Source organism: Hibiscus syriacus, unplaced genomic scaffold (genome assembly GCF_006381635.1).
Source record: "Hibiscus syriacus cultivar Baekdansim isolate YM2019G1 unplaced genomic scaffold, ASM638163v2 tig00013285_pilon, whole genome shotgun sequence".
Lineage (NCBI taxonomy): Eukaryota > Viridiplantae > Streptophyta > Magnoliopsida > Malvales > Malvaceae > Hibiscus > Hibiscus syriacus.
This window is the reverse complement of record NW_024062299.1, coordinates 612768-638719: the sequence shown is the minus strand read 5'-3', so window position 1 is coordinate 638719 and position 25952 is coordinate 612768. Positions and strand designations below refer to the sequence as shown.

At 34.4% G+C, this 25952-nt stretch overlaps 1 protein-coding gene, 1 non-coding gene and 3 pseudogenes across 2 annotated transcripts; 3 read left to right on the top strand and 2 right to left on the bottom strand.

Moving 5' to 3' along the window:
* The first annotated feature begins 729 nt into the window (after positions 1-729).
* Positions 730-11539, top strand: LOC120205981 (annotated as a pseudogene).
* Positions 8691-8763, top strand: TRNAR-ACG. The gene has a single exon. It is a non-coding gene; the product is annotated as a tRNA-Arg (tRNA).
* Positions 9473-11123, bottom strand: LOC120205982 (60S ribosomal protein L18a-like). The gene is made up of 4 exons (XM_039205732.1): positions 11066-11123; positions 10753-10868; positions 10578-10641; positions 9473-9984 (listed from the first exon to the last, which is right to left on the bottom strand). The coding sequence occupies exons 1-4, from the start codon at positions 11078-11080 to the stop codon at positions 9643-9645; spliced, it is 537 nt and encodes a 178-aa protein (XP_039061663.1). The 5' UTR covers positions 11081-11123; the 3' UTR covers positions 9473-9642.
* Positions 11281-15062, bottom strand: LOC120205984 (annotated as a pseudogene).
* A 2263-nt stretch (positions 15063-17325) lies between these two features.
* Positions 17326-18942, top strand: LOC120205983 (annotated as a pseudogene).
* The last annotated feature ends 7010 nt before the right edge of the window (positions 18943-25952 follow it).

Sequence of the window (25952 nt, the reverse complement as noted above, 5' to 3'; positions counted from 1 at the left end):
TTTTAAAAAAATTCGACCTGACCCCGTAATTTTTTTAAAAAATCAGACCCGATCGATCGGAACCCGTCGGGTTCGGGGCCATGCCCATCCCTACCTACCTTATAGATCTTTTACTACGTTGAAATGCTTTTTTTAATTATTAAATTTATAAAAATTATAAAATAATTATTAAATTTATCCTACTGTTACAATATGTTACTACAATATTAAGACATTATTATTATTTTAATTTATTATAAAATAAATATTAATTTTTATCAAATTATTATAAAATAAAATGGCTATCCCTTTTTTCCATATATATGAGGTAAGGGGGAGGTAAGATAATAGGCTACCCCAACACCAGGTTGAGAGTAGCTTCCGTAAGAGACCTCCAAATTATGAAATGCCCTCTGTGGGACTCGATCCCACGACCTCAATGTTAAGAATCTTGTGCTCTACCAACTGAGTTAGATGATCATTTCAAATTATTATAAAATAATCACTAATTTATCGTATTTTGTAATTATCAAAATTTATAATAGTCCTTTTATAATAACTCGATAAATATGATTAATATTTTATAATTTTTAAAAGTTTAATAATAATAAAAAGTCCTTTGAATTTAGTTTTGATCGATTTTCTAATACGACTATACGAGCGCCTTACCAATTGGGCCATGGCTCATGCGACCATTTATAAAGGACCATCCATCTATGGGAGCTTAATTCCCGCCAAAGCAGTCATCCCCTCACTTGTTTCCCGCCAAAATCACACTCTCTCTTTTAATAGAATACAGGAAATAGAGAACAAGAGGAAAAGCTTGGTCTCATTTGCGATAGCGTTTCGTGTTTCCTTCTCAAATCTCGCAGTGTAGTAGGGAACGATCTCAAAAGACAGATAAAAAAAAGGGAAAATGGAGTTGGGAGCTCAAGATTATGCTGATAGGAAGAAGGATATCAGCCAATTTTTGTCTCAAGATGTACTGTTCCTCCATCGGCCTATATTCATTCCACTTTAATCTCATATATATATATATATTCCTATGTATTAATCTACTCATGATGTTATTTGTTTGATCAGATTTACCAAGATGAAATCAAGGCTATGATAAACCACAAGCGCCGCCGCCTCATCGTCAACATCTCCGATCTCCATTCTTTCAACAACTTGGCTCCTAGGTTCTTCTCTGAAACCTTTCTCTCTCTCTCTCTCTCTCTCATTCTTTACTTGTATTTTATTTTGAGCGTTGATTGGATTAAAATTTATTCGGGTTTTCTGTTTTTTTCTCTGGGTTTTAGGATTCTGAAGAACCCGAGTGAATTTATGCAACCATTTTGCGATGCGGTGACGGAAGCTGCTAAAAGTATCGACCCAAAGTACTTGAAAGAAGGGGAAACAGTTCATGTGGGATTTGAAGGTCCTTTTGTTTCTCGTCGCGTCACACCCAGAGAGCTTCTCTCCGAATTCATTGGCTCCATGGTATGCGTTGTGGGCATTGTCACCAAATGTACGTTTTCCCCTCTTATTTTTTCTTTATAATTCGATGTATAATACATTTATAATTGTTTGTTTATATAAACTGGTAAAAATTAAATTTGGGGTTTTGAAAAAAAAAGTGGGCATGAGCTTTGAAGGTTCCTATTGCTTTCCGGCAGTTGCTAAATATTTGCAATTCTAGTAATATAGTTTGCATTTTTCTCATAGTGCTTTTGCTATGTAGGGGTCTGATTTTTACGCATCTAACATGAACGTGTCTATATTTAGGTTCTCTGGTAAGACCAAAGGTTGTTAAAAGTGTTCATTTTTGTCCTGCTACTGAGAACTTCACTGTTCGCGAATATCGAGACATCACCTCCAATAATGGTTTGCCAACTGGATCTGTGTATCCTACCAGGGTAATTTCCACTGTTTATATCTCCTAGTGTTAGTATGGCTACTGGATTAAGCATTGTCTCACGGGGTATTTTTCCCAGGATGAAAATGGCAACTTATTGGTGACTGAATATGGGTTGTGCCAATACAAAGATCACCAGACATTATCAATTCAAGAAGTCCCCGAAAATGCTGCACCTGGTCAGCTTCCTCGAACTGTAGATGTCATACTTGAGGATGATCTGGTTGATTCATGCAAACCTGGAGATCGAGTGGCTATTGTAGGGACATATAAAGCTCTTCCAGGGAAAACCAAGGGTAGTGTTAATGGTGTATTCAGGTATCTCTTATATAGTGCATCATTTGAATGGAATTTTTAATTCCTCATTGTAGTTTCGTCTTTTTTCTATTTACAATCCTAAGCGAGCCTTTTTTCATTGTAGGACTGTCCTCATAGCTAATAATGTATCTCTGCTCAATAAAGAAGCCAATGCACCAATCTACAGTCCGAAGGACCTGAAAAATATTAAGAAGATAGCAGAGAGAGAGATGACACATTTGACTTGCTTGGTAACTCCCTTGCACCTTCTATTTATGGGCATTCATGGATAAAGAAAGCTGTGATTTTATTAATGCTTGGTGGTGTGGAAAAGAATTTGAAGAATGGCACTCATTTGCGAGGGTTAGTTCTAATTTTACTATAAGTGTACTTGTTGTTATACACAACCATAATTTAATTTTGTACAGTTTAAATCTTGACATAAGCTAAATTCTTGCTATCTTTTAGGGACATCAACATGATGATGGTTGGAGATCCATCTGTAGCAAAATCCCAACTTTTAAGAGCAATCATGAACATCGCTCCATTGGCCATTTCAACCACTGGTCGAGGTTCTTCTGGTGTTGGTTTGACTGCTGCTGTCACATCTGATCAAGAAACAGGTAAAGCACTTCAATTGATTATATCATTTTGGCTATAATATTGTTTTCTGTGCTTTTTTACGAAACTAAATATATCCCCTTGGTCAGGTGAAAGAAGACTGGAAGCAGGTGCAATGGTCCTTGGTGATAGAGGTGTCGTCTGCATTGATGAGTTTGACAAGATGAATGATCAAGATCGTGTTGCAATTCATGAAGTCATGGAGCAGCAAACTGTAACTATTGCCAAAGCTGGTATCCATGCATCATTGAACGCTCGGTGCAGTGTAGTGGCTGCTGCCAATCCCATATATGGAACTGTAAGTATAATCCATTGTTAAGATGCACATTCACCCTCCTCCCCCCAGCAAGGTTGTAAATTGAGTTTATCCCAACTATTGGTTGAATATGCAGTATGATCGTTCATTGACTCCAACAAAGAACATTGGACTTCCAGATTCCCTACTTTCTCGTTTTGATTTACTATTTATTGTATTGGATCAAATGGATGCTGATATTGATCGTCAAATCTCTGAGCATGTCTTGAGAATGCACCGTTTTCGCTCTGCTATTGATGGAGGTAGGAAAAGAGTTTTCTTTACATGCTTAAAGACTGGTGGCACTTGTACACCTACTAAGGTAATTGGTTAAAAGTGCAGGGGAGGCAGCTCTTGATGGAAGTACAAGATATGGAAGAGAAGATGAAGCTGAAGTCGACTCATCTATTTTTGTCAACTATAACCGCATGCTACATGGGAGAAAAACAGAAAGAGGTCGGAAGCGTGATACTCTTACCATAAATTTCCTCAAAAAGTATATTCATTATGCAAAGCACAGGATTCAGCCTGATCTGACTGATGAGGTTGGGCCAATTCTTTTCTTTTACTAATATATTTATTTTTTCCAGTGATTAATTTATATTATCCTTCCATTTTAATTGATTCCTTCTACTTTTTTTCTGTTTTAATCAATTTGAATATTGTGCATGGTTATTCTGCAATATCTTTTCTAGAAGAAACCTTGATTACCTCTTTTCTCCCCAGCAATCTTTAATTTACTTCCAGGGCTTATTCTAAAGTATTCTCATTTGCAGGCTTCGGAACAGATTGCAATAGCTTATGCAGAGCTCAGAACTGCCAGTTCAAATGCAAAGGTTGGCGTTTGTAATCAGCCAAGAAATAACTTGATATGGTTACCTCTATTGGTAATTCTAATTTTCTAATATTCTGATACTTGTAGACTGGTGGAACCCTTCCGATCACAGCTAGAACCTTGGAAACCATAATTCGTCTGTCAACGGCTCATGCAAAGTTGAAGTTAAGCAGAAAGGTAATAATTTCTTAACAGGAAAGAAGCAATTTTCTGTAATGTGATAGTAGTTGGTAGGGCTGTAAATGAGCAAAGTCGAGTTCGAGTATTGTTGAGCTGGATTCAACTCAAAAATTTTAAAATTAAGTTTGAATCGAAAACACTCAAGCTTAAAATTGACACGCTCAACTAGAACTCGAAATAAAAAATTAAAGCTTGACTCGACTCGAAAGCTCACGAGCTTAAAATTTTCAAGCTCCACTCGAAGTAAAAAATTGAAGCTCGATTCGATCTCGAGTTGAGTTCATTCGATTCGAGTGTTGATCGAGCTTTGACCGAGTCAATCTCGAGTAACTCACAATCTGTCTCGTATCATTTACAACGTTGGTATTTGGAATACCAGATGCTGTTTATTTTCCATTTTTTTAAAATGTTTTGCACTTTAAATTCAATCTTGTTCTTTGGGATTAGCTGTGACAAATTATTAGTGATTTCATGTTTATGTCGTTCAATTGCTTGTTCGGCCCTTGCCTATAGCTGCCTCATTATATTTCCCTTTACATGCATTTGGGTTTATGCATTTAATTCATAGCTCCATTGCATGGTGGTTTATCATTGCAGGTTACAAAAGATGATGTTGATGCTGCCCTGAAAGTCCTAAATTTTGCTATTTATCATAAAGAATTGACCGAGATGGACGATCGTGAACAAGAACAACAAAGAGAAGAAGCGAGAAAACACAGAGCTGATCGTCAAGGGTAAGCATATGATGTCTTTAATGAGCATGTGTTGCTTACAATTTAGAAATAAATATTGCTTATAAGCATTTGATCATCTTTATCATGTATATACTTTCTTTCGTATAAATTTTATCTGATAATTACTAAATGATTAAATTTATCCTGATGTGCTGACCTTCTCTGTTGCTGCAATTTGCCCAACCACAAGTGCTATGGAAGTAGATGATCCTCCAACAGCCGAGCAGCCCACTGCCACCGGCTCTCTTGAAAGGTCTGAGTCCTAACTAAACACTTCAATTATGCGTTAACCCATGCTTTTTTCTTCAAACTCAGCTGCACTCTATTGTTTCACATGTTAACTTTATAAACCCCCCCACTTCTTTGTTGATGGATTTCAGAATAGAAGCATTTAAAGCTAAATTTGGTCAGCATATGCGGACGAACCACAAAGATACCATATCTATATCTGAAGTGGAGAATGTTGTCAACACCAGAGCTGATGACCATTACTCAAGGGCAGAGATCGTTACGATATTGGAGGTAACATTGATATTTGGGTTGTCGGGATGGGAACATCAATACAAAGTTTCTATATTCTTAATGATGAATGACACACTTCTTTCTCCATTCTTGCTTGGTGTAACATTTTGAAGCTCGTATACTTGTTTATTATTCCAATTTACTAAAGTATGGGAAGGCTATATACTGATGGTCACTTTTTTCACTTAATTTTCAGAAACTGCAAGACGATAATATATTGATGATAGCCGGCGAAACGGTGCATATGATAGTGTGAGATATAAGGCAAGACCTGGATTGAACCTAAATAAGCAAGTATGAAGCTCTGCTTTCTGTTATGCAATCGCTTTGGCACGGAAATCTTGGTTTTGCCCAACTCATGTTTTATTCCAAGATTGTCTTAAAAATAACGACTTGGCTGTAGTAGTAGCTTAAATGTGAACTGGAGATGGATCCCCTGTTTGCTTCTGCAAGTGACTTGTAAGCTATTGTTTATGGACCTTTGGAGTTTATGATTTCAATGGTTTAGTACCTTGGATATAATTCTAAGCATCAATTTGTAGTAAGAAAGAAGGTAAACAAACAGAACCATGCAGCCATTAAAGTAATTAACCAACAGAACCAAAAACCAGAAATGGAATCAAAAGCCAAAAAACAATATTCATCAAGGAATTAGAAGAGAAATAAACACAAAGGAATGAACTTCAAAAGAAGCATGCAGCCATAGAAGCCAAGGCAGCTAGTGCAGCAGCAGCAGCAGGAACACCCAGAGCCACACCCGCACTTTCCATCGGTGATGGTGCGATCTCACCCTGGTCTTCCCTCAAAGCAGTGGCTCCGCTGGCCAATACAGCAACAACCATAATGCAGGCAATGGCCATTTTGCTTCCCTCCATTTTCCCCGGCTAACTCAAACTAAAGAAAAGCACTGTTGAAAATTACAAAAGTGAGAGAAGCTATTGAAGATGTCGTGTGCTTCGGATTGCAGAGACTTATAGTGCTTTTACAGGGGAAAAGAAAAGCTTATGCTACTGACCAAGTAGTTGCCAGCTTTATTTTGTTGGCCTTAAAACGAACAAAATCATTTGAAGACATGTTTATGTGTTGTCAGCTATTCCCTGTAAACTCTACACCAGCCTGGACAAACCATATTTGTTACTCAAATCCGAATAAAAATGACCATAATCAATCACTATGATATACAATCCAACTGGTAATTGTATTGAGATATTTACACCTGATGAAATTCAAATTTAAATATATATTTTTTTAAAAACCTCTCTGAAAATATATCAAAACTTGAATTTAAAATCTTAAATTTTTTAAAACTTCGACATTATTAAACTCAGTTTCATTAGTATCTGAATAATGGGTTTAAATTAAATAATTCATAAATACTTTTATGAAATTATATGTTTGTATATTTATATATGGACAGCCCCATTGCATTGCTGAGGTCCATTACGAACCTCTACAATAAAGCATGTTTTATTAATTTTCAAAAGATTTATTGCGAAGTAAATACGACGTCGACGACTGATTTCATTGTAAAAATGGATACTCTTCTACATGTTTTTTTTGTTTATTATTTTTGATTCATTACCGTCTCAATTACTGAATATTCTTCATAGAGATTCTTATGACGTAAAGAATTGATGTAATAATTTAACTTTTTTTATTAAAAAAATGCTAAAAATGGTGTAATCATTATAAATTTAATAACTATATATTATATGAAATATCAATGAATTTAATTCTAATCTTTTTAATTTATAATGCTAAAATTAAATTATAAATAAACATAGATTTGTTTTATATATATAGTATTTATTATTTAAGGTGCTTTCAAAGTTTTTGGGGCACCCTCTAGAACGGCCACCCAACATTTTATAAAGATGAATCCAGAATTTGCATACTTTTAATTAGGCCCCTCAAAAATTTTAAATTCACATTAAGTCCTATTTTTGAACATTTTAAATAGGCAAATTTTTAAAAAATTCTTATTAAACCTCTCAAAAAATTTAATTAGACCTCATTCTTTTTTTCTTTTATTTATTTATTTAAAATTCTCATTAATTCTCTAAAGGTTTTTGAATGTTTTCATTATACCTTCAAAATCTTTTAAAATTATTCTGTCAAGACTTTTTTACTATTTACGAAGTAAATCATAAAGACTTAGATCAAGCAACCATGCAGCCATCGAAGCCAAGGCAGCAGGAACACCCAGAGCCACGCCCGCACTTTCCATCGGAGATGGTGCAATGGCCCCTTCATCTTCCCTCAAAGCAGTGGCTCCACTGCCCAAAACAGCAACAACCATAATGCAGGCAATGGCCATTTTGCTTCCCTCCATTTTTTTTCTCAGCCAACTTGAAGTGGGAGAAGCTATTGCAGGTTTGTGTGCTTTGAGAGGTTCACTTGGATTGCAGAGATTTCAAGTGTTCTTTTATAGGGAAAATTTTATGCTAAAGATCAAGTATTTACCAGGCTGGACTGGTTTATATAATTGGGTTTTGGTTGAATAATTCATGCAACTTTACATAACTGTGACAATTATGTATTTGCAGTGTTTCAATAATGATCACTCCATTTAACATTAAGCTGTCAATTGAGTGTCAGAAGCCTTCTTCCATTATAAAATGGAAGATCATGTTACAAGATTCCTTACAATGATAAGTAGACATTATGTAAGAATCTTAAGGCATAAATTAACTAAGTAGCATGATTAGTGCCTTACAGTTATAAATTTTAGGTAATTTGCAATATATTAGCATTTTGAGAATGATATTTGTTTGGTTCATTTAATTGAAATATAAGATTATGTTATAAGATCATCTAAAAATAAATTTAAATCTATTTATTCATGTCTTATTATTTCTTTTAAAAACTATTTGGGAAAATAATTGAATTGATTAAAATGATAAAAAAATAAGTTAATCAAAACACAGAGAGAAATAAGATTATTTAAAGAATATGTGATCATGAGCTTATATTTTGTTCAGAATTATGACTTGCATGTTATACTAGTGAATCAAATATTATAATTTTTATTAGTAAAAAAAAGAAATATTTTGATTTTATATCAAACTCTAAGGTTACATCTAATATTATACATCTATATTTAATATAATAATTCAAACTTATACTTAAAGACTCATACGTCAATGTTAATTCTACTTAAATATTTTTATGGTATTTTTAATTCATAATATTAAATTTATAATATAAAAAGGAGATAAATATCAACATGACAATTTAATTTAATATATAAATATTCAAGGTGATTTACATGGGGCACACAATCGTTGAACGAAGATAAATATAAAACACTTTATCCTTCAGCAACAAAATGACTCCGTGGCCCAATGGATAAGGCGCTGGTCTACGGAACCAGAGATTCTGGGTTCGATCCCCAGCGGAGTCGTTTTCCTTTACACTTTTTTTTTCATTGCCAAAATACATTTCAGACCATTCTTTTGGGATGACAATGCAGCCGGGGGTTTGCATTGATGGGAGGAAAAGCCTTATTGACAAAATAACTACAAATACAATGTATGACCAACTCCACAGCTTCTTCAAGCCAAAGTTTATCTGTGCTTCATTCCCGTCACTGCTTCCCAAGCTTATATTCAGTATACAGCAAAGGATACCATCAACCGGAGCAAACACGAAGAGGCATACACCGCATTTCCGATTGCAGGAGCGAGGTCAGTCTTGCTTATGGTTTAATTGTTAGTTTCATCCCCCAACTATACAAACATCTAAAGTTAATCCCTCTATTCTAATCGGTCAAAATTTAGTCGTTCTACCTTACAAAAACTTTGTTAAACCTATATTAAAGCTATGTAGTAAAACATCTTGTCATCAATTCCTCAACTAAATAATGACACTAAATCTTCTTGCAAAGTCGTAGTAATCATTATATTAATTCAAACAACATTTTTCTTTAATATAAAAACAAAGAGATTACCACAAGATTTGTTGGGCAATAAGCATCACATCATCTTCATTATCCTTTTGCCCCATCATGTTATCTGAAAGCTTGATTGATAGTCATTCGGAGGAAAGGGAACTTAATAAATATTTGACTTATGAAGAGCAAACGACAATCACATAGCAAACTAGCTGTTATAAGTAAACAAAACAAGATATTGAAACCCAAAAGATTAAAGTTCGACCTTCCTGATAGCCTAGGCTTCTCGAACGAATACAATACCCAGTCGACAAACCGATAGATGTTCACTATGAAAGATTGTAGAACTACAATTACCTTAACTCCCTCCCATTGATTGAATGAGAGAAACTACATAAACAGGTTGGGCCTTGACGCCTTGTAGGTAGTCTTCAGCTTCCTGGTAGGTGGCCTCACCTTCTTGACCACCAATGGGAACTTGATTTTCGAGTTGTGGAACTGCTTGGTGTTGTCCCTCTTGCATAGCTTAGCCGGGATGGTTGCGGTCTTAATAATCTGGATGCAGGGGAACCTCACCCTGTGACGAGAAGCCATCTCGGTGTACATCTGCTCGACAGCTCCATTCAAAGTAGTGTCTCGGTATTCCTTGTACATGTTGTGATAACCGGTACGACTTTGATAGCGGAGCCAGATACCATAGTTCTTGATCTTGGTCGGGTTCTTCTCGAAAATCTGCAGAGGAATTTAATTTAGATATCGGGCATTGAAATGAAAAATCAAAGAATGCATCGGAAATCATGTTCCCTTGGGTGTATCAGATAATCGATATGCAACCATTAACCATAGCTTTTCATTTTCCGATGAAGGTTCAACAGTAAAGAGCTAGGGGATCACAGCAAAGTAAAATATTGAGAACTTGTTGTACGCATCCAGTTATAAAAAGTTTCAAACCGATTTTGATGAACTGCTTTTTTAATTCGGTCTTTACATAGGAAGGCCCAAAAAGTTATGTGACCAAATAAATCATTCATTGAAATCGCAATCAGCTAAACAAAGATATATGAACTTTTTAAAGTGTAATAGATTTTGCATGAAAACCTTCAAGATCATATGTTTCTTTCCTATACAAGTTCCCTCCTATCAAACAAAAATTACAGAGTAAATTACACAAACATGAGCTAAACATCAGCAATTCCAGCAAAATAGTTTCGGACATAATCGAAATGAAAAGGGTAATTTACGTAATGAAATTTCAACACAACATACAAACAATAAATCACTTTATACAGAGTAAATGATCAAATGGATAACAACAGCATATATACCTCGTTGATGGCAAGGACTTGACCGTTGCTCTTCTTAACCTTCTTCAGCTTCCTCAGGAAGTACCTGATGAATATATTCAACAACACTCAGAAACCTTCAACAACTTCAATCAAATGGGATATTAAATCAAGCAAAAAAAAAAACCCACAGATGGACATGAAAATAATCACTAACCAGAACTTGGATTTGGCCCGAACCTCATTGGTGGCCCAATGCTTCATCCTGTAAATCTTGGGATGTTCATCGCTCTCCGTTGGGTGAGCCCTTCCAACAACCTGGTACTGCTGAAACTGCTACCATAAACAAGACCAGAAAAAAAATCAAATACTTCCAAGCCAAATGAAATAATGAAAATTTAGAATGGATCGAAACCCAAGCATAACAGAACAAAACCAACATTAAATTGCAAGAACAAATCCTGAAATGCTTATTAACAGTAGAACGCTGAAGCGAAAAGAGGGAAATGGAGGAGGCGTTGGCCACTTACCCTGAAAGTAACCATTTTTTAGAAAAGATAGTATCCGATGAAGTCACGACCCTCTCCCTCAATTAGGGTTTTTTTCAGATCAAAAGGTCTATATTTAGAAATAAAGGGGAACAAAAAATCTGAAGCGAAAGAGGGAAATGGAGGAGGCGTTGGCCACTTACCCTGAAAGTAACCATTTTTTAGAAAGATAGTATCCGATGAAGTCACGACCCTCTCCCTCAATTAGGGTTTTTTTCAGATCAAAAGGTCTATATTAGAAATAAAGGGGACAAAAAATCACATAATAAAGGGTGATGAATAAATATTAGAAATAATGGGGAACAAAATTTGAAGATGGGGTAAAATGATGAGACAAAGCTATTAGCCGATTTAAGGCCAATGTAGCAGCAAATAAAGCCAACAACAGGAAAACAACATAAGCACCGGCTACAATCGTTGTCTCTTTGTGCCCACATAATTCCAGATGAAGATGCAGCGGTACCATTTTAAACAACCGGCGTCCACTTCCCTCGTACTGCTTTGTGTATTTGAAGTATAGCACCTGAGAAAATACAGTGTCAGTTATCATGCCTTGGAACAAGCAGGTTATCGTCGATTCGTCACTAGCTGCGGCAACGATGTGTTATGCGAAGTCGGAAAGTGAATAGATGTGCATAGTGTATACCTGCATAATAACTGATGATACTTCCAAACGAAGAAGCCGGATGCAATGAAAAGGGGAAAGAACATTCCGGTACAAGCCATTGCAGCTAATGAACCACTGAGGGCCGAGGACCCAGTATCGCCCATAATTACAGCTGCTTTGTACTGGTTGTGCAAAAGAAAACCGATGCAGGCCCCTGCCATTGCTGCCACGAATATACTTAGTTCTGATTGGGATTGAGAAATAACAATCAAGTGTTGAAGACGTTTACAAAGAATGGCAGAGCAAGGTAATGCTTGTAAAAGTGGAGTCGGCTAATATGATAACATGGAAACGAAACGAAGTGGAGTCTACAATAAAACGTAGCGACATGGCTTGTTCAAAGAAATGTATACTAACCCGGGCATATTGGAAGCACTGCAATTGCCATTCCAATAAAAGCTAATGCAGCAGTCCCAGCAACCAGACCATCAAGACCATCTGCTAAGTTAACCCCTTTCCCATGGAAACGAAACAAAATGGAGTCAACACTAGTATAATTTTCCCAACCACAGAAGGCCCAGCGGTAAGGAACCAGCATTTTCCTGCAATAAAAGGTAAATAATGGTTTAAGCGAAAACCAAAAGCATCATTCGAGAATAAAAGATAATATGAAGTATGGTCTGCAAAGGATAGCCTAAAACATGAATTGAAGCAATGGTAGTTTATTTACTCGATCAATCATTCATTGAAGACCCTTTTTTTTCTGACAAGAACGAGGTAATCTATACTTTTATATTGTCTTCCAGAAGAAAATAATTCAAAAAAAAAATTGAGCTGACACACACATGATAGTCATCTAAGTGCTATAATTCCCCTTATCATCTCTTGTATGGTAACTCTCCCTCAATAGAATGAATTATCAACTTTCAGGCTTGTGTTCTTGCCTATGTTAAGAAAGAAAAAGGTTAACTATTTCATAAATTCAATTAGTTCAGCCCCCTTTTTTCAAATGAGAAGTTAAGGAAACTTGTTATTTATGCACAAATTCTCTGGCACAAGAATAGATGTTAGTTACCAGATAAATGTGATTCGGACTAGTTAACAAGAAGATATACATGCCATAGGGTGTTGACAAATTTGTAGTATACAACCAAAATGAAAACCAAACCCCAACAGCTGCCTGTAATGACAAACAATTCAAGATCAGTGCAATGTTGATAAAATGAAATCCAAAGGCGGCATGGACGGCGCATATATGACTAAAGATAGAGGGAATGAAGAAAATAGATACCTCCAAAAGTAGTCTTAACCATGGATCCATACCACACTTTCGTTTGGTGAAACTTAAGGCATCATCAAGTAGTCCAATTGCAGCAAATGCAAAGGTTGCTGCTGCAGTAGCAGCAACTTCAACAGAATAAACACCAGTCGCGAATCTTGCAACAGCTATACCTACTGGAACAAAAAATAGTCCACCCATAGTCGGGGTCCTTTTCTTTCTCATATATTTAGGAGGCCCTATTTTCCTAACTACCTCGTGAAACTTAAAGATTCTAAGCAACGGAACACCGATGTAACCTGCACATGAAGCTAAGATCAATGATATAAAAAATGGGGAGGTCAAGTAGAATGGAGCCAAAGGTAGCCTGACAATTTTCCATCCACACCAATCCACAACTAAAAGAACCATTGTCACGAAGACTATAAGAGTCAAGTTCATTATCAATCCAGGGTATATCCTGCAATCAATTTGGACAATCCATCAACACATGCCTAAAAGGATATTAACGTATGCACACGGTAAGACTAATATGATGTTTGTTGATAATAACATTTAGGTTGTGATGATTTTAGGCAGTTCGCTCATTTTAATCGCAACCGATGATTTTAAAAAGAGTGATGAGTTAAAGACGATGAACGTCCTCCTGCTCAGGGACAGAGAGGGAGAAATAAGACTCCCTTAGTCTTGCATGGGATTTATAAAAAGAACTTCAATATTAGTTTCAGTCTTAGGGTCAAGATAATTACTCGTAGATTGGTAAGTTGAATAGATAATGCTACCTAACAGTAGATTTGGTTCTAGGATATCACGTGAGTCTACTATAGGTCATGTCATGATCAGGGGATACAAGTCTTCGAAAGATTCGATCAATGGAGGAGTTCATTTGGGTAAGGAGTTGCAACAGATACACGATCTTACGGAGTAGGTACAACAAAGTTCATGGATAAGAAGATCACGTAAAATGTTCCTTTACTATAGATTTGGTCATTGTCAGGATGGAGTGACAGTCGCAAGATTTTTTGTTAGGAGCAAACTTTTAAAATTTTAAGAGGTGACGAACTAATACAAAAACAATTACTAAAAAAACAAAAACATATCTGAAATATATAACAATTTAATTTTTAAAGAGGCCACCGTCTCCAACTACTTCTTTGCTCTATCCTTAACACTGTACTATAGTTTGGTCATTTGGAAATGTGTATTTTCATGCCAACTTTGTTTATTTAATTCGTAAAATATTTGATCATTGTATAAAATGCATAATACAATAGCTCCTATAGAATTTTAGCATCAGAAACTTAATAAAAGAGCTTGCCTGTGTCTTTTAATGCCTTTCCCACGCAAAACAAGCCGATGGGAAACCTTGGCTAGAGCTTCTTCGAGAGGCAAATCCTCATCAGACAAAGAATTTAATGCCAAATCCCCATCGCTATATCCCCATCAGATGAAAGCATATAACCTGCCATCGTATCATCAATGGCCCAGTCATCAAACGGATCCTAAAACAATAACCCAAAAAAAAGTAAAAAATCATAACAGTAACAAATTCATTTCATCAAGATCAAATTATGCCCTCAGTCCCTGTACACTTTGAAAATTCAAAATTAGTCGTTCTGCTTTTAATTTCAATAATTTAATTCCCCTGTCTGCGTATTCAAATTTAACCAAAACAACTAAGTGGAGGGTTAAATTCCTAGCAATAAAGAGTAGGACTAAATTTAAAAAGAACGAATAGTGTAGGGACTGATACATAATTAAACCTTCCACCAACCATATTGCAAAATGGAAAACTTTTAGATTCAGAAACGAAGGTAATGTTTATTTACTTACATCATCGGCGGCGTTAGATCTAATGACGCCGTACCCTGATCGTCGCCTTCGCTTCTGGACATTTCTGGACCGCTTGACTGAAATCTGATCGGACAGTAGAAGCTCGAAGCAGCAGCGACGCGAACCCGAGGAGATGAAACGGAGACGGATGCGTGCCGTTTTGGGGATCGAGTGAGTCCCGTGGAAGAAGAGAAACGGTGTAGATTTAAAGACAATGAATGAGATCGTGTGACGACTGAAAGTTCAATTTGAAGGAGAGATCAGAGGCCATTCAAGAAAATTAACTGCAAAATGGTATTTGAAAAACAGAGAAGTCTCAATATAAGTTATATAACACGGTCAATTTTCAGCAGCAAACATAATAATATATTCCCTTTCATTCGTTGCAGCTGGCCACACGAGTAATATATTCACATGAGTAGTGAACTCGTTATTCATTCTCAATGATTCAACCATAACACCAAAAGTCAATTACATTATTAATTTAAAAAAGTTCGTGTGGAGGAGCCGCGATACTAGTTGAGGTTCGTGGCGAGGAGATCCAACGTTGGTTCAAACAGACGATGTTGCGTTGCTGGTTCGTGAGAGACTGAGAGTGAGAGTGTGAATTGGATTGGGGGCTTGTTTCAGTGTGAATTGGGAACGTTTACTCATAGGTTTCGAAATGTGAATAGGAATGTGAGCATTTGGGCTTCATGCTTTAAAATTTCATATCATCAAATTAAAACGTGAATTGAGCTTCAGACTTCAATGCACATAAAATGTGAATTGGGATATGACTAAAATGGACATAAAACGTGAATTGTTTTCCGTAAAACATAAAATAAATTGAAAAAAAATAATTAAATTAAACGGGCTACCAGCGGAGCTCGTGAGTATACTCATTAAACCCACGGGTTTAACGGTTTGGGCTAATAAACCCGCAATTTAAATTAACTTTATTTTTTGAGCCCGAAACCCGTACGGGTCACGAGTTAAACGGGTAGCCCGCAGACCTTAACCCATATACGCGACTCTAGATAAATGGGTTGCTTACGTCTGACTTGTGAGCCCAATTGTTATAATTATCTTTTTCCCTTTTTTAAAATTATATTAAAATTAGTTTTCAAATTTTACTGAAATAATCATTTTAATTCTTTTTTTTCAAACAGTTCAACTTTTAATACTTCGATTTTGATCAAAATAATCTATGTTGAATAGAAATTATTATTTCGTATGTCCTATTAATTATATCTTATATTAACTACACACGTAATTTTAAGAGATGAATTTGACTACATATTAAATTATATAAAATTAGATAAATGAAAAAATTATCTTAAAAAATGATTGATGGATTTATTTTGACGGGATGTAAAAAATGAGACATATAAAAGTAAAAAAAGAAATACAAATATTATTATTTGTTGAGTTTTCTATTATGAAATTTGAATGAGATAATTTTAAAATTCAAAAGAGACAAATTTAATAAAACAGAGAGAGTAATTTACTAACGGTCAATGCATATTACTGATATATTATTTTTACATGTGTATAATTGATGATATATCACATATTTCGTCAAGTAACATGTCACGTATTACATTATCACTTTGAATGAAGTGATATATATCACGTAAACATTTTGAAGGATGTGATACATATCATATCGTTATTTTTGATAACGTGATATGTGATATATGGAGACTAATTTTATCATTATACGTTTTGCTTATTAGATTATAGCCAAGCTTAAAAATAACCCTAGAATTACAATGACAATTGATAATCAAAGATGCAATTAAAATATATAAACTTTTTATCCTTGATAGACTTATGGTCATTATTCTCTTGATTTACATAAGAATTCAATTGATTGATTTCCGTAACAAAAAAGATATTATTTATTTTTAAACAATAAAGATAATTTTAAATAGATACCGAGTTGTAAAAAGTAGGGATGTAAATGAGACGAGACAGATCGCGAGTTACTCAAGATCGACTCGGTCAAGGCTCGATAAATATTCGGATCGAATGGACTCGACTCGAGCTCGACTCAAATTATTAATGAGCCGAAACGAACTACTTGATACTCGACTCGAAAAACTCGTGAGTAGCTCGGAAATATAATATATTAAAATTTTATTTAAAAAAAATAAATTTTAATAATATTAATATTTATGTGTTGATTTAAAAAAATTAAAAAATAAGACTTTCATGTATTTAAGATTCAGGTTTAAGTTTGAGTTTGAAGATTCAATAATGTTAAGTTTAAGATTTTTTTTTTCATTTCGAGCTTTTTCGAGCTGCTCACGAGCTTCAGTTCAGGATTTCGAGTTTGAGTCGAGTTTAAAAATTGTAAGATCGTAAATTTTCGAATCGAATCGAACTCTATTTTAAAATTTTCGAATCGAGTCGAGCTCGACTAGGCTCGTTTACACCGCTAGTAAAAGAATATATCCATTGATGAGTCTCGATCAAAGTAGAGATGAGAAAAACAAAGCATCAGCACCAGCAGCCAAAAGAAAAATATCCAGAAAAACAATGAGTTCCTCCTCCACAGCTCTTCGAGAACTACAGAGGGATATCGAGAACAAATTAACGATCTCAGTAAACTACAAAAAGGCAAGCCACATCAAATCCATGCTTCCAAATTCTTATTTATCCACTATTTTGCTTTCAGAAGTTTTGATTGATTAATATATGTGTTGCTAACCAGATTTAGCTAAGAACCATCAAGTCAGGAAGAAATACACTATTCAATCAGGAGAAAACCTGATTTTGATTTTGGAATAACAAAATGTTATTAGGAATTGGATTTATTAAACGATACTGCAAATGTGTACAAGTTGATTGGCCCGGTGCTTGTGAAACAAGATTTAGCTGAGGCCAATGCGAATGTTCGGAAGAGAATCGAGTACATCTCTGCTGAATTGTACGCTTCCTTTTACATATTAGCTTTACTTTTTTTTTGTTGCTAATAAAATTATGGATGATCTGTCTTGTATCGGTTTCGATCTAGTCTAGGAATCGTTTAGTATCTGTGTTCGACATTGTGGTTTGGGGGATGTTGGGATTATAAGTTTTCAATCTGAAGAATAGGTTACAAATATGCCAATGAGGCCTTGGATCATATGTGTGGGGTATTGTCCTGCCTCTTTGTGTGGGGTATTGTTCGATTATTCTGTTTCAGGTTGGGGCTCATGCTGGTCCGGTTTCCATCCGACTGAGCCTTGTTACGTTAATGTGGGTTATAGTTCTCAGATGTATAGATTGCGATAGTCCTTCGATGTATGGATTATGATTGTCTTTATAATTGTGCATGTACCTCTATCCCCCTCAAAAGAGAGAAAAAGGTTGCAAATATGGCTTCTTGGGTAAACTATGTAATGTCATGTGTAAATTTCCCATATGTAATGATGTTACTTCATCAATATTGAAGGACATTTTCTTGTTTAGTTGAAAGAAGAAGTAGAGGGTGATTTTCACTCTGATCTTTACAAAGTTTGAATCGGATGCACCGCTTCTGTTACTCTTTTTAACATGCTTGGGCAAGTCACCTTTTATATGTTGTTTTTTGCTCTTACGATGTCTTACGTGACATTGTAATTATCATTCCATGTCGTTGAAGCTTGTTACTGCATGTATAATTTTAGAACTTTATTTCTCCATCAACAGGAAACGGCTTGCTTCATCTCTTCAAGATTTGGAAGAAAACAACACAGCAAGCGAGAAGCGGCGGGTGTTCTTCCTTTTTACGTGCCTTAATCGAGGTTGTTGATGCTAATCGTGCTATGTAAGTTGTTTCTGACATTCTATATGATGTTAAGCAACAGTAGGGCTGCATGTTTCCTGCATTGCAAGTTAATGCTCTCATTTCTCCTTAAACGATCGAATAGCTTTTAGATAATCATTAGGAAGAATGTCCTATTTATGACACAAAAGATCTAATACTAACAAAGTGACAGTTGAATCTGATCATTTGTTTTGCATCCTCTAGACATTAAAGGTGCAGCAGAGGATTCAATCTCATCAAGCTGGAAAAGCCAAGGCTTAGCGCCTCTTCATATATTTCTCCGAATGACCGGTATCATTCAAGTCGAATATCATTTAATGCTGCATTATGCAGTTGTACATCATAGTCGGAGCTTTAATCCGAAGGCATGGTAAGTTTTTCGAAGCAGTCTCAGCCTTTTCTTTTCTACTGCCCTTTTCCGGTGAGACTGATGATTGATTGCTACTTAAAGACTGTAGTTTGATGGCTTTTGAAGTTTTTTATGATTCATGTCATTGCATATGAAAATGGTTTGATAAATAATGTTCCTTCTCTCTTTTCCAGTGCCGAATTTTCGATTAAGCAATTGGTATTAGAGACGATTAAAATTCGATTCGACTTGATTTTCTTAAGTTTGAGTTATCTAAGTTAACCCGAATTAGTAGTTTAAATTTTGAGATAAGTTTGAATTTTTTCGATCTCAAATAATAATAACAAAATCAAATATTAAAACTTTGGTGTTTAACTCTAATCGAATAATTTGATTGTTTTGTGATTTGATCTATAATTTTCTAAATTTATGTACCAACTGGATACCTAAAATCATATTAGTGAGGGCGACGAATTATAATTTTCTGGGTGTGATGTGGCTATCTTCTAGGTGAAGGCAACAATCGGATTCGGCTCTTCACCAGTCCATTAAACTGTCAATCCCAAGAAGTAAACAACAATCATATTATGTTTTAGGCACCCCACATGTTCGATTAATTGTCACACTGAAGCTTCGTAAGAGTTAGAATCCTATATGGGCATAAAGGTTTAAAGGCAGGTAAAAAGTTTGAAAGATACGTAATTCTATCTGGCATCCAATCTAACATGTGGCGCTCGACACGAATTGTTATTCATCTGAAAGTTAACGATTCAATGATTAAAACAGACAAATCATTTAGCTGGACATACACAGCAACCACAAACATGCATGCCTACCCACAACAAAAATCAAACAGAAAAATGAAAATGAAAAAGTAATCCACCATAGACAAAGCATTAGCTAAACAAGCTTTCAGGACTAAATATAGAGAGCATTGGTTCCAAGCCATATACGCAAATTAAAGTTCAGCCATGGATATGATATTTAGCCTGAGAATCCTTTGACATTAGCCTCCCCCATTGTTGGGGATAACAAGCACTCATATTACAAGTGATCCTGGATATTTTTATGACCCAGTTTCTTATTCTACATGGTAATCGATGCACATCACAAATCACTTTTATAAATTCAAGGGAATTGCTGCCACTCAAGTTTAATTGAAAGGACACCATCAAAAGGTTAGGGGTTCGAAAATGTGGATAATTGAATGAGATACTAGATCTCTTAATAAGGTTAAGGGTTCAAATCTTGATGTTTGCGAACGGAACAAACTGAGTTGGGAGAGTCGCCCTTATCTCTGCAACACCCGATCCAGATTAGTCGATTAATAAATTGGATATCGGTGGTTATAAAAAAATGGATAATTTGTTTTATTTGAAATGTCACAGTGAGGCCTTAATTTTAGTATTTTCATAACTTTCAAGGGTTTAGAATGCAATTAGACCACAAAAGTTGGGATGGGCCATTTCCCATTCTCCACTCGTGTTCTGCCACCGGATCCACGGATCTCCGATCGGAAACAACCGTACCCAAACTCCATGGTTTGTCGATATTCTTCGAACTTTTAAAATAAAATTTAACAATGCGAAACATCATAAACGATACGGCTAATTGAATTAGGGAAATAAGAGCTGAGAATGAAGATTCACGGTAGTACTGCATGCACCGGCTGGCTCGTGAAGAAAGCAATAATTAAATAGTTTCAGCTATGAAATTATTGTGTATAATAATAGTAATAGGTTACATTTATACGGTGCGTTCTTTTTCAAACTGTTGGATCCAATTCTGGAGCATGATTACTATGGAAAAATGGACCACCCTGGAGCAATATAAGTTTGGCGTTTTCATGGGGAAAAAGACTTCTCAACTTTCTTGAATCCTTCATGCGAAAAAAGAAGATCCATGCAATCAAGATTTGCAGAGATTCACTCACATGGATTATCTAGGGTTTTAGCACATATCTCCTTCTCTTTGACAATAATAGGAAAGAGAGATTATGATATGAAGGAAAGAGGAAAAAATGGGTTAGTTGCACCAAGACATCTTTCAACTATAGATTTTAAAAGATTCCTACCTATCCTTATGTACATTTTCTATTCACTCCTGCTTGAAATCGAATCCATGATTTAAAATAGGTTAATATTTGTGTTCAGTTTCAAATTTAAATAAACTCATGCACACATACAGGCAGTTCGTTTATCCTACTAATTAATATATTGTATATATGTTATTTCATTATCGATCCTAAAGTTCCATTTATCCCACCAATTAATTAACTATACACGTGCATGAATGACAAGGGGGTGTTGAAAATAAAAGCCAATAATTTAGGCGGCAAGCTGCACTTGGAATGACATGATATATAGGGTCGTTTAGACAGTTAATGAGGGCATGGCATGTTTGGACCATGAATGCAAGTGCCAACCACTAAAGAGGGTGCGGACCATGGAAAATGTTTCTCATCGCATGAGATGATTGGGGAAAAAAGGAAGACTAAATGGCACACATTGACACATGCGACCAAGCCACCAAAGCTATGGTCTCTTTGCAATGGCAATGGCACCGACATGCATTGTAGCAGAAGCATCAGCTTTTTTTTTTCGGACAATGGTGGTAAATACAATTGTTTTTGTTGGCTTGAATTAATTCCTTAATTGGAGTTATTGGTCTTAGCTAGACAATAATTTTTCGTCAAAACATCTTTGCGAATATTTTCTTCTCTAGAAAAAGGGTTGTAATCTAATTAGACCCGGTCGAGTTTATTTAATTTATCAAATTTGTGGTGAAAGAACCTAGGAGATAAGCATAACAACCAATAATATCAAAAATTAATAATCTAAATTAACATAAAATTAAAAAAATTTATGTAGTATAATTAAATTCTATCCTTATATATAGGTTTGATGGAGGGGAAGGTGTGGTGTTGGTAAAGTGGGTGGGAATGGGCCTACAAAATTTTAGTTGGTACGACAGACAATTTAGGTGAAATCTTAATTGACATGATATGATGAGCATTGTTGATATTTCCATGTGTTTCTTCACCCATATATATATATACATATATACATATATACATATACATACATATACATACATGTGTGTGTGTGAAGCTAATATGCTATCGTACTAACAAAATTTGGGAAGAGTGACAGCTCCTCTCGCCATATAAATGGCTTCGTCCCTAACTACAGTAGAAGTTAATTAATCAATAAAAAGTAAGGAAATGATTTACGTTCAAACTCAATTATTGCTAACCAATAAAAGTAAGTAAATTTATATTCTCAAACGTCCGTATATCACTGGAGTTTGCAGTACATGCAATTACTTGAAATTCTCTTTCTTTTTTTCTTTTGATTAACATCTCTTACTTTGGAATGGTTGATACTTGGTAAGGTACCTCTAGAAAAGGAATTCAAATTGACTAACTTGATGGAGGTTGAAAGAAATCTAATTAATGGCTTCTCATTTACATCGACACCGACCGGAATCATCAAAATCCTGAGTATATTCTCTTTAAATGGCATATTGTTAAATGATAATCCTGCTTCAGTGGAATTATATTCTGATAGAAGCCTAAAAGAATTTGATTTACCAAGGGAGTATATATATATTCTTTGATGGGGTCAATTCCATGTATTCCACAATTCGAATTAATTAATGCTAAGGATGGACATCTCCAGCTGAAATCTTTATTTCCAAGACTAGAATTTAACTCATGTTCTTTCCATTGTGAGTGGATAGAATTAAGACTTGAGAGAGCTTTGATCCTATGGAAATTTTCTAGAACTTTATTATAATTAATAAATTTAGAATTCTTTTAGCTAGATTTGTTAAAAAAAATTCATTATCTTGTAAGTATGAATATATTATTTAATAATTAATGAATCCATCAAAGTGACCTAAGTGGTAAAAGGGAATTTTATTCTCACAAGAGGTCATAAGTTCAAGCAGCCTTATGTCTAGGTGTGTGCGAGATGCTAATAAGTTAAGAAAGTTTTGTAATCACTTAGACTATTAAAAAAATGGTTTCTTAAAAAATATTTAAAGATATGTTTATAAATTTTAATAAAATATTTTTAATAAAATATTTAAATTACTCATAACACTCTAAATTTCTAAATTTTCTAAAATATTAAATCAAAAGATATTATATTCTTAAACACATAACAAGTTCACGACCATCAAAATATTATACAATACCGATCGATAGAATTAGAACTCAATCCGTAATTTTAAGCAAATTATTAATTTTGTCTATCAATAGCTTATTATGAAAACCTTATTATCGTACTATTAGATAACACTTATAAAATATCAATATTCACATTCATTTATCATTAACAATACTTTGATTTGGCTCCGAACTCTAAACAACTAATCAACATCGTTTACATAATGCTATAGTTTCGACGATGATCGGAGTCATAGATTCCCCCAAGGACAAATTACATGTTTCTATCCATAATTGTTTGGACCCAAATTTACAACAAAACATAAATTTAATTCGGATAATTAAATTTTGACGATCAAATTAAAGACCACAGGGTGATTGCAATATTCACCTATTATTGGTGATGACCACATTTTTCTTTAGCCAAGTAGGGATTTCTTTTTTTTTTTCCTAAAAAATAATTTTATATTTGCTTTCTTCTAATAACAAATATTAGAAGATTTGTGTAATTTTATACTTGGACCATTATTTTATAGGACCACTTCCCTATATATTTGATATTTTTAATTAGATTTGATAATTTGTATATTTGTGTTATATCATTAGACCCAAGTTCTAATTAAAAAAATTAATTGAGATTTTAGTTTGTTTTTATTTGTTACAGATCATTAGTTCCTGGATGATTTTTTATCTAATGTTAATTATGTTTCATCCACAAAATAATTTTATTGTGATAAAAAATCAATATATTAAATATTTTATATATTAGTAATTTGTATTGTACATTGTCTTGTTCATGGATTTAGATTATATTTATATAATTTTTGTATTTTAATTATAAAACATGGTTATATATAGGGTAATTATTATGTCCATTATTAGAGAAATAAAAAAATTCATAAACAAATTAAAAATATTATTATATGTTACTTTTATTTTTTAATATATTAAGATATAACATATCTTAAACTCTCTAGTAGAGTCAAATCTTGCTCCTCCCCAAATTTATTAAATAATAATAATAATGACTCTTTGATGCCTTGAGATTTCAACCATAAATGACAACAAATCAGCAAGAACAAATGCTTATAAGGTTAATTTGCAAATATTATGGCACAAATTAAGGTATAATATTTGATGTTTTAATTATTTGATTCCACCACAAATTATTTACTTTTTTCCTCGTTACTCTAAACATTTTCTCCAACTCTAGACGGCTGCTTAATCATCCACGTCATCTAAGGCTCCTAGAATGTGGGATTTTCTCACGAGGCTCATGGGGTTGACCTACCAAATAAATTTCTGAGTAGGAAATAGCCTAAACCAAAAGCAAAGGCTGAGCTCCAGCCTCCAAAACAGCCAAGAAAAGAGAAAGAAAAGTTCAACTAACATCAAATATCCCACTGCTTTGATAAAACACCCAACTACCTCAAACTCACATGCCACAAACAACGCCAAAAGCATAATTACTTTATCTATATTCGACTTCATCCTGTTGCTTTTCATATAACTGTCTATTAGTATTAAAATAAGACCTTATCCGCCATGTGTCAAGTCATCCACGGCTGAAGTTGTACTATAATCAAATATTATCTTTTCTGGGGGGCTTCTTAGTTTTAAGGCATCGTAAACAAGTGAAATAAGATACCAAGAGACGGTGGAGAGAATGACAAGTGATGATGATTAAGGTATGAGGAGTAAGGGAATGGCGTGTGGAGATCAAGATTGAAAAGAGTGGGAGACGATAGAATTGCATAGAATATTAGAGAGTTTTTGAAAATACCAAAACTCACCAAAATGAGTTAGAAAAGCTTCTTTTATAGATAAAGGAGGTGCGTATCTTAATCACCAAGCTAAGTTGTTCAGGTCATCTAATTGTCAAAGTAATAAAAAGATCATTAGTGTCTTCAAAACCGAACCAACCAATTGATCCGGTTAAATAGAACATCAATGATCCAACCGATGACATATAACATGGAATAGAGTGCATCACTGTAAATCGATAACAAACCAAGAACTAGAACAATAAAAATACCAATCACAAAAACATTTAACCTATTTTAAGATGTGTTTTGGGTTTTAGTTTTATTTTATTGTGTTTTTACTCATATTTATTGCTCAAATTCTATAATTCATCTTTTCTTTTCTTTTCTTTTTTGAATTGTTGTTCAGTTTATGGCTTTTTTTACCATTATTGAATCTACAATTCAACCTATTAAAATAAAAATGTATAGTCTGCTCAATTCGACTACCAATCCGATTCTTATGATATGATCATATGATAGAATTTTTTGAAGCATTTTTGTGTGGAGATGCCTTCCCATAAGAGCCTCGATTTATGTATGGTTCCATGAAAGAGCTGTTTTGAACAGTACTACCCTAAAAAAGAGTTGTGCTCGAGTATTACATAGTTTCCTAAAAGAACATTTCTAATGATCTTAGAGAGAGAATATATCAATACCCAAAATCAGATATCCACGACTTTCAATTTCCAACATGCAATAATTGCAATTGTTCACATGTTTTTGCAAACTTAGATAAATTATATATATATATAGGTCAAAGTTCCTTTCCTATGCGTATTTTATGAATTTAATTTCTCTATAATAATTCGAATATTCATAATCTCTCTGCTTTCCGAAATGTTTATTTTCGATTTTAAGATTTTTTAGTTAATTCAATTAATTAATTTGACATGACTTAGTGACAAAGAAATGAACTAAAAATATCAAATTATTGAGAGTTATTAAATTCAACAAATAGACATAATATAGGGACCTTCTACAGAATTTGATCAAGAGAGGAGGATGAGTGCCACTAACCTCTATGGAAACCGCAAGAGGAGGAAGGTGCAA

Excerpts from the sequence above, each read along its gene's own strand:
- LOC120205982 (XM_039205732.1), bottom strand. Across the intron at positions 10,642-10,752 it reads CGGGCCAAATCCAAGTTCTG|GTACTTCCTGAGGAAGCTGA; the intron begins GTTAGTGATTAT and ends TATATTCATCAG. Across the intron at positions 9,985-10,577 it reads AAGTCCTTGCCATCAACGAG|ATTTTCGAGAAGAACCCGAC; the intron begins GTATATATGCTG and ends ATTCCTCTGCAG.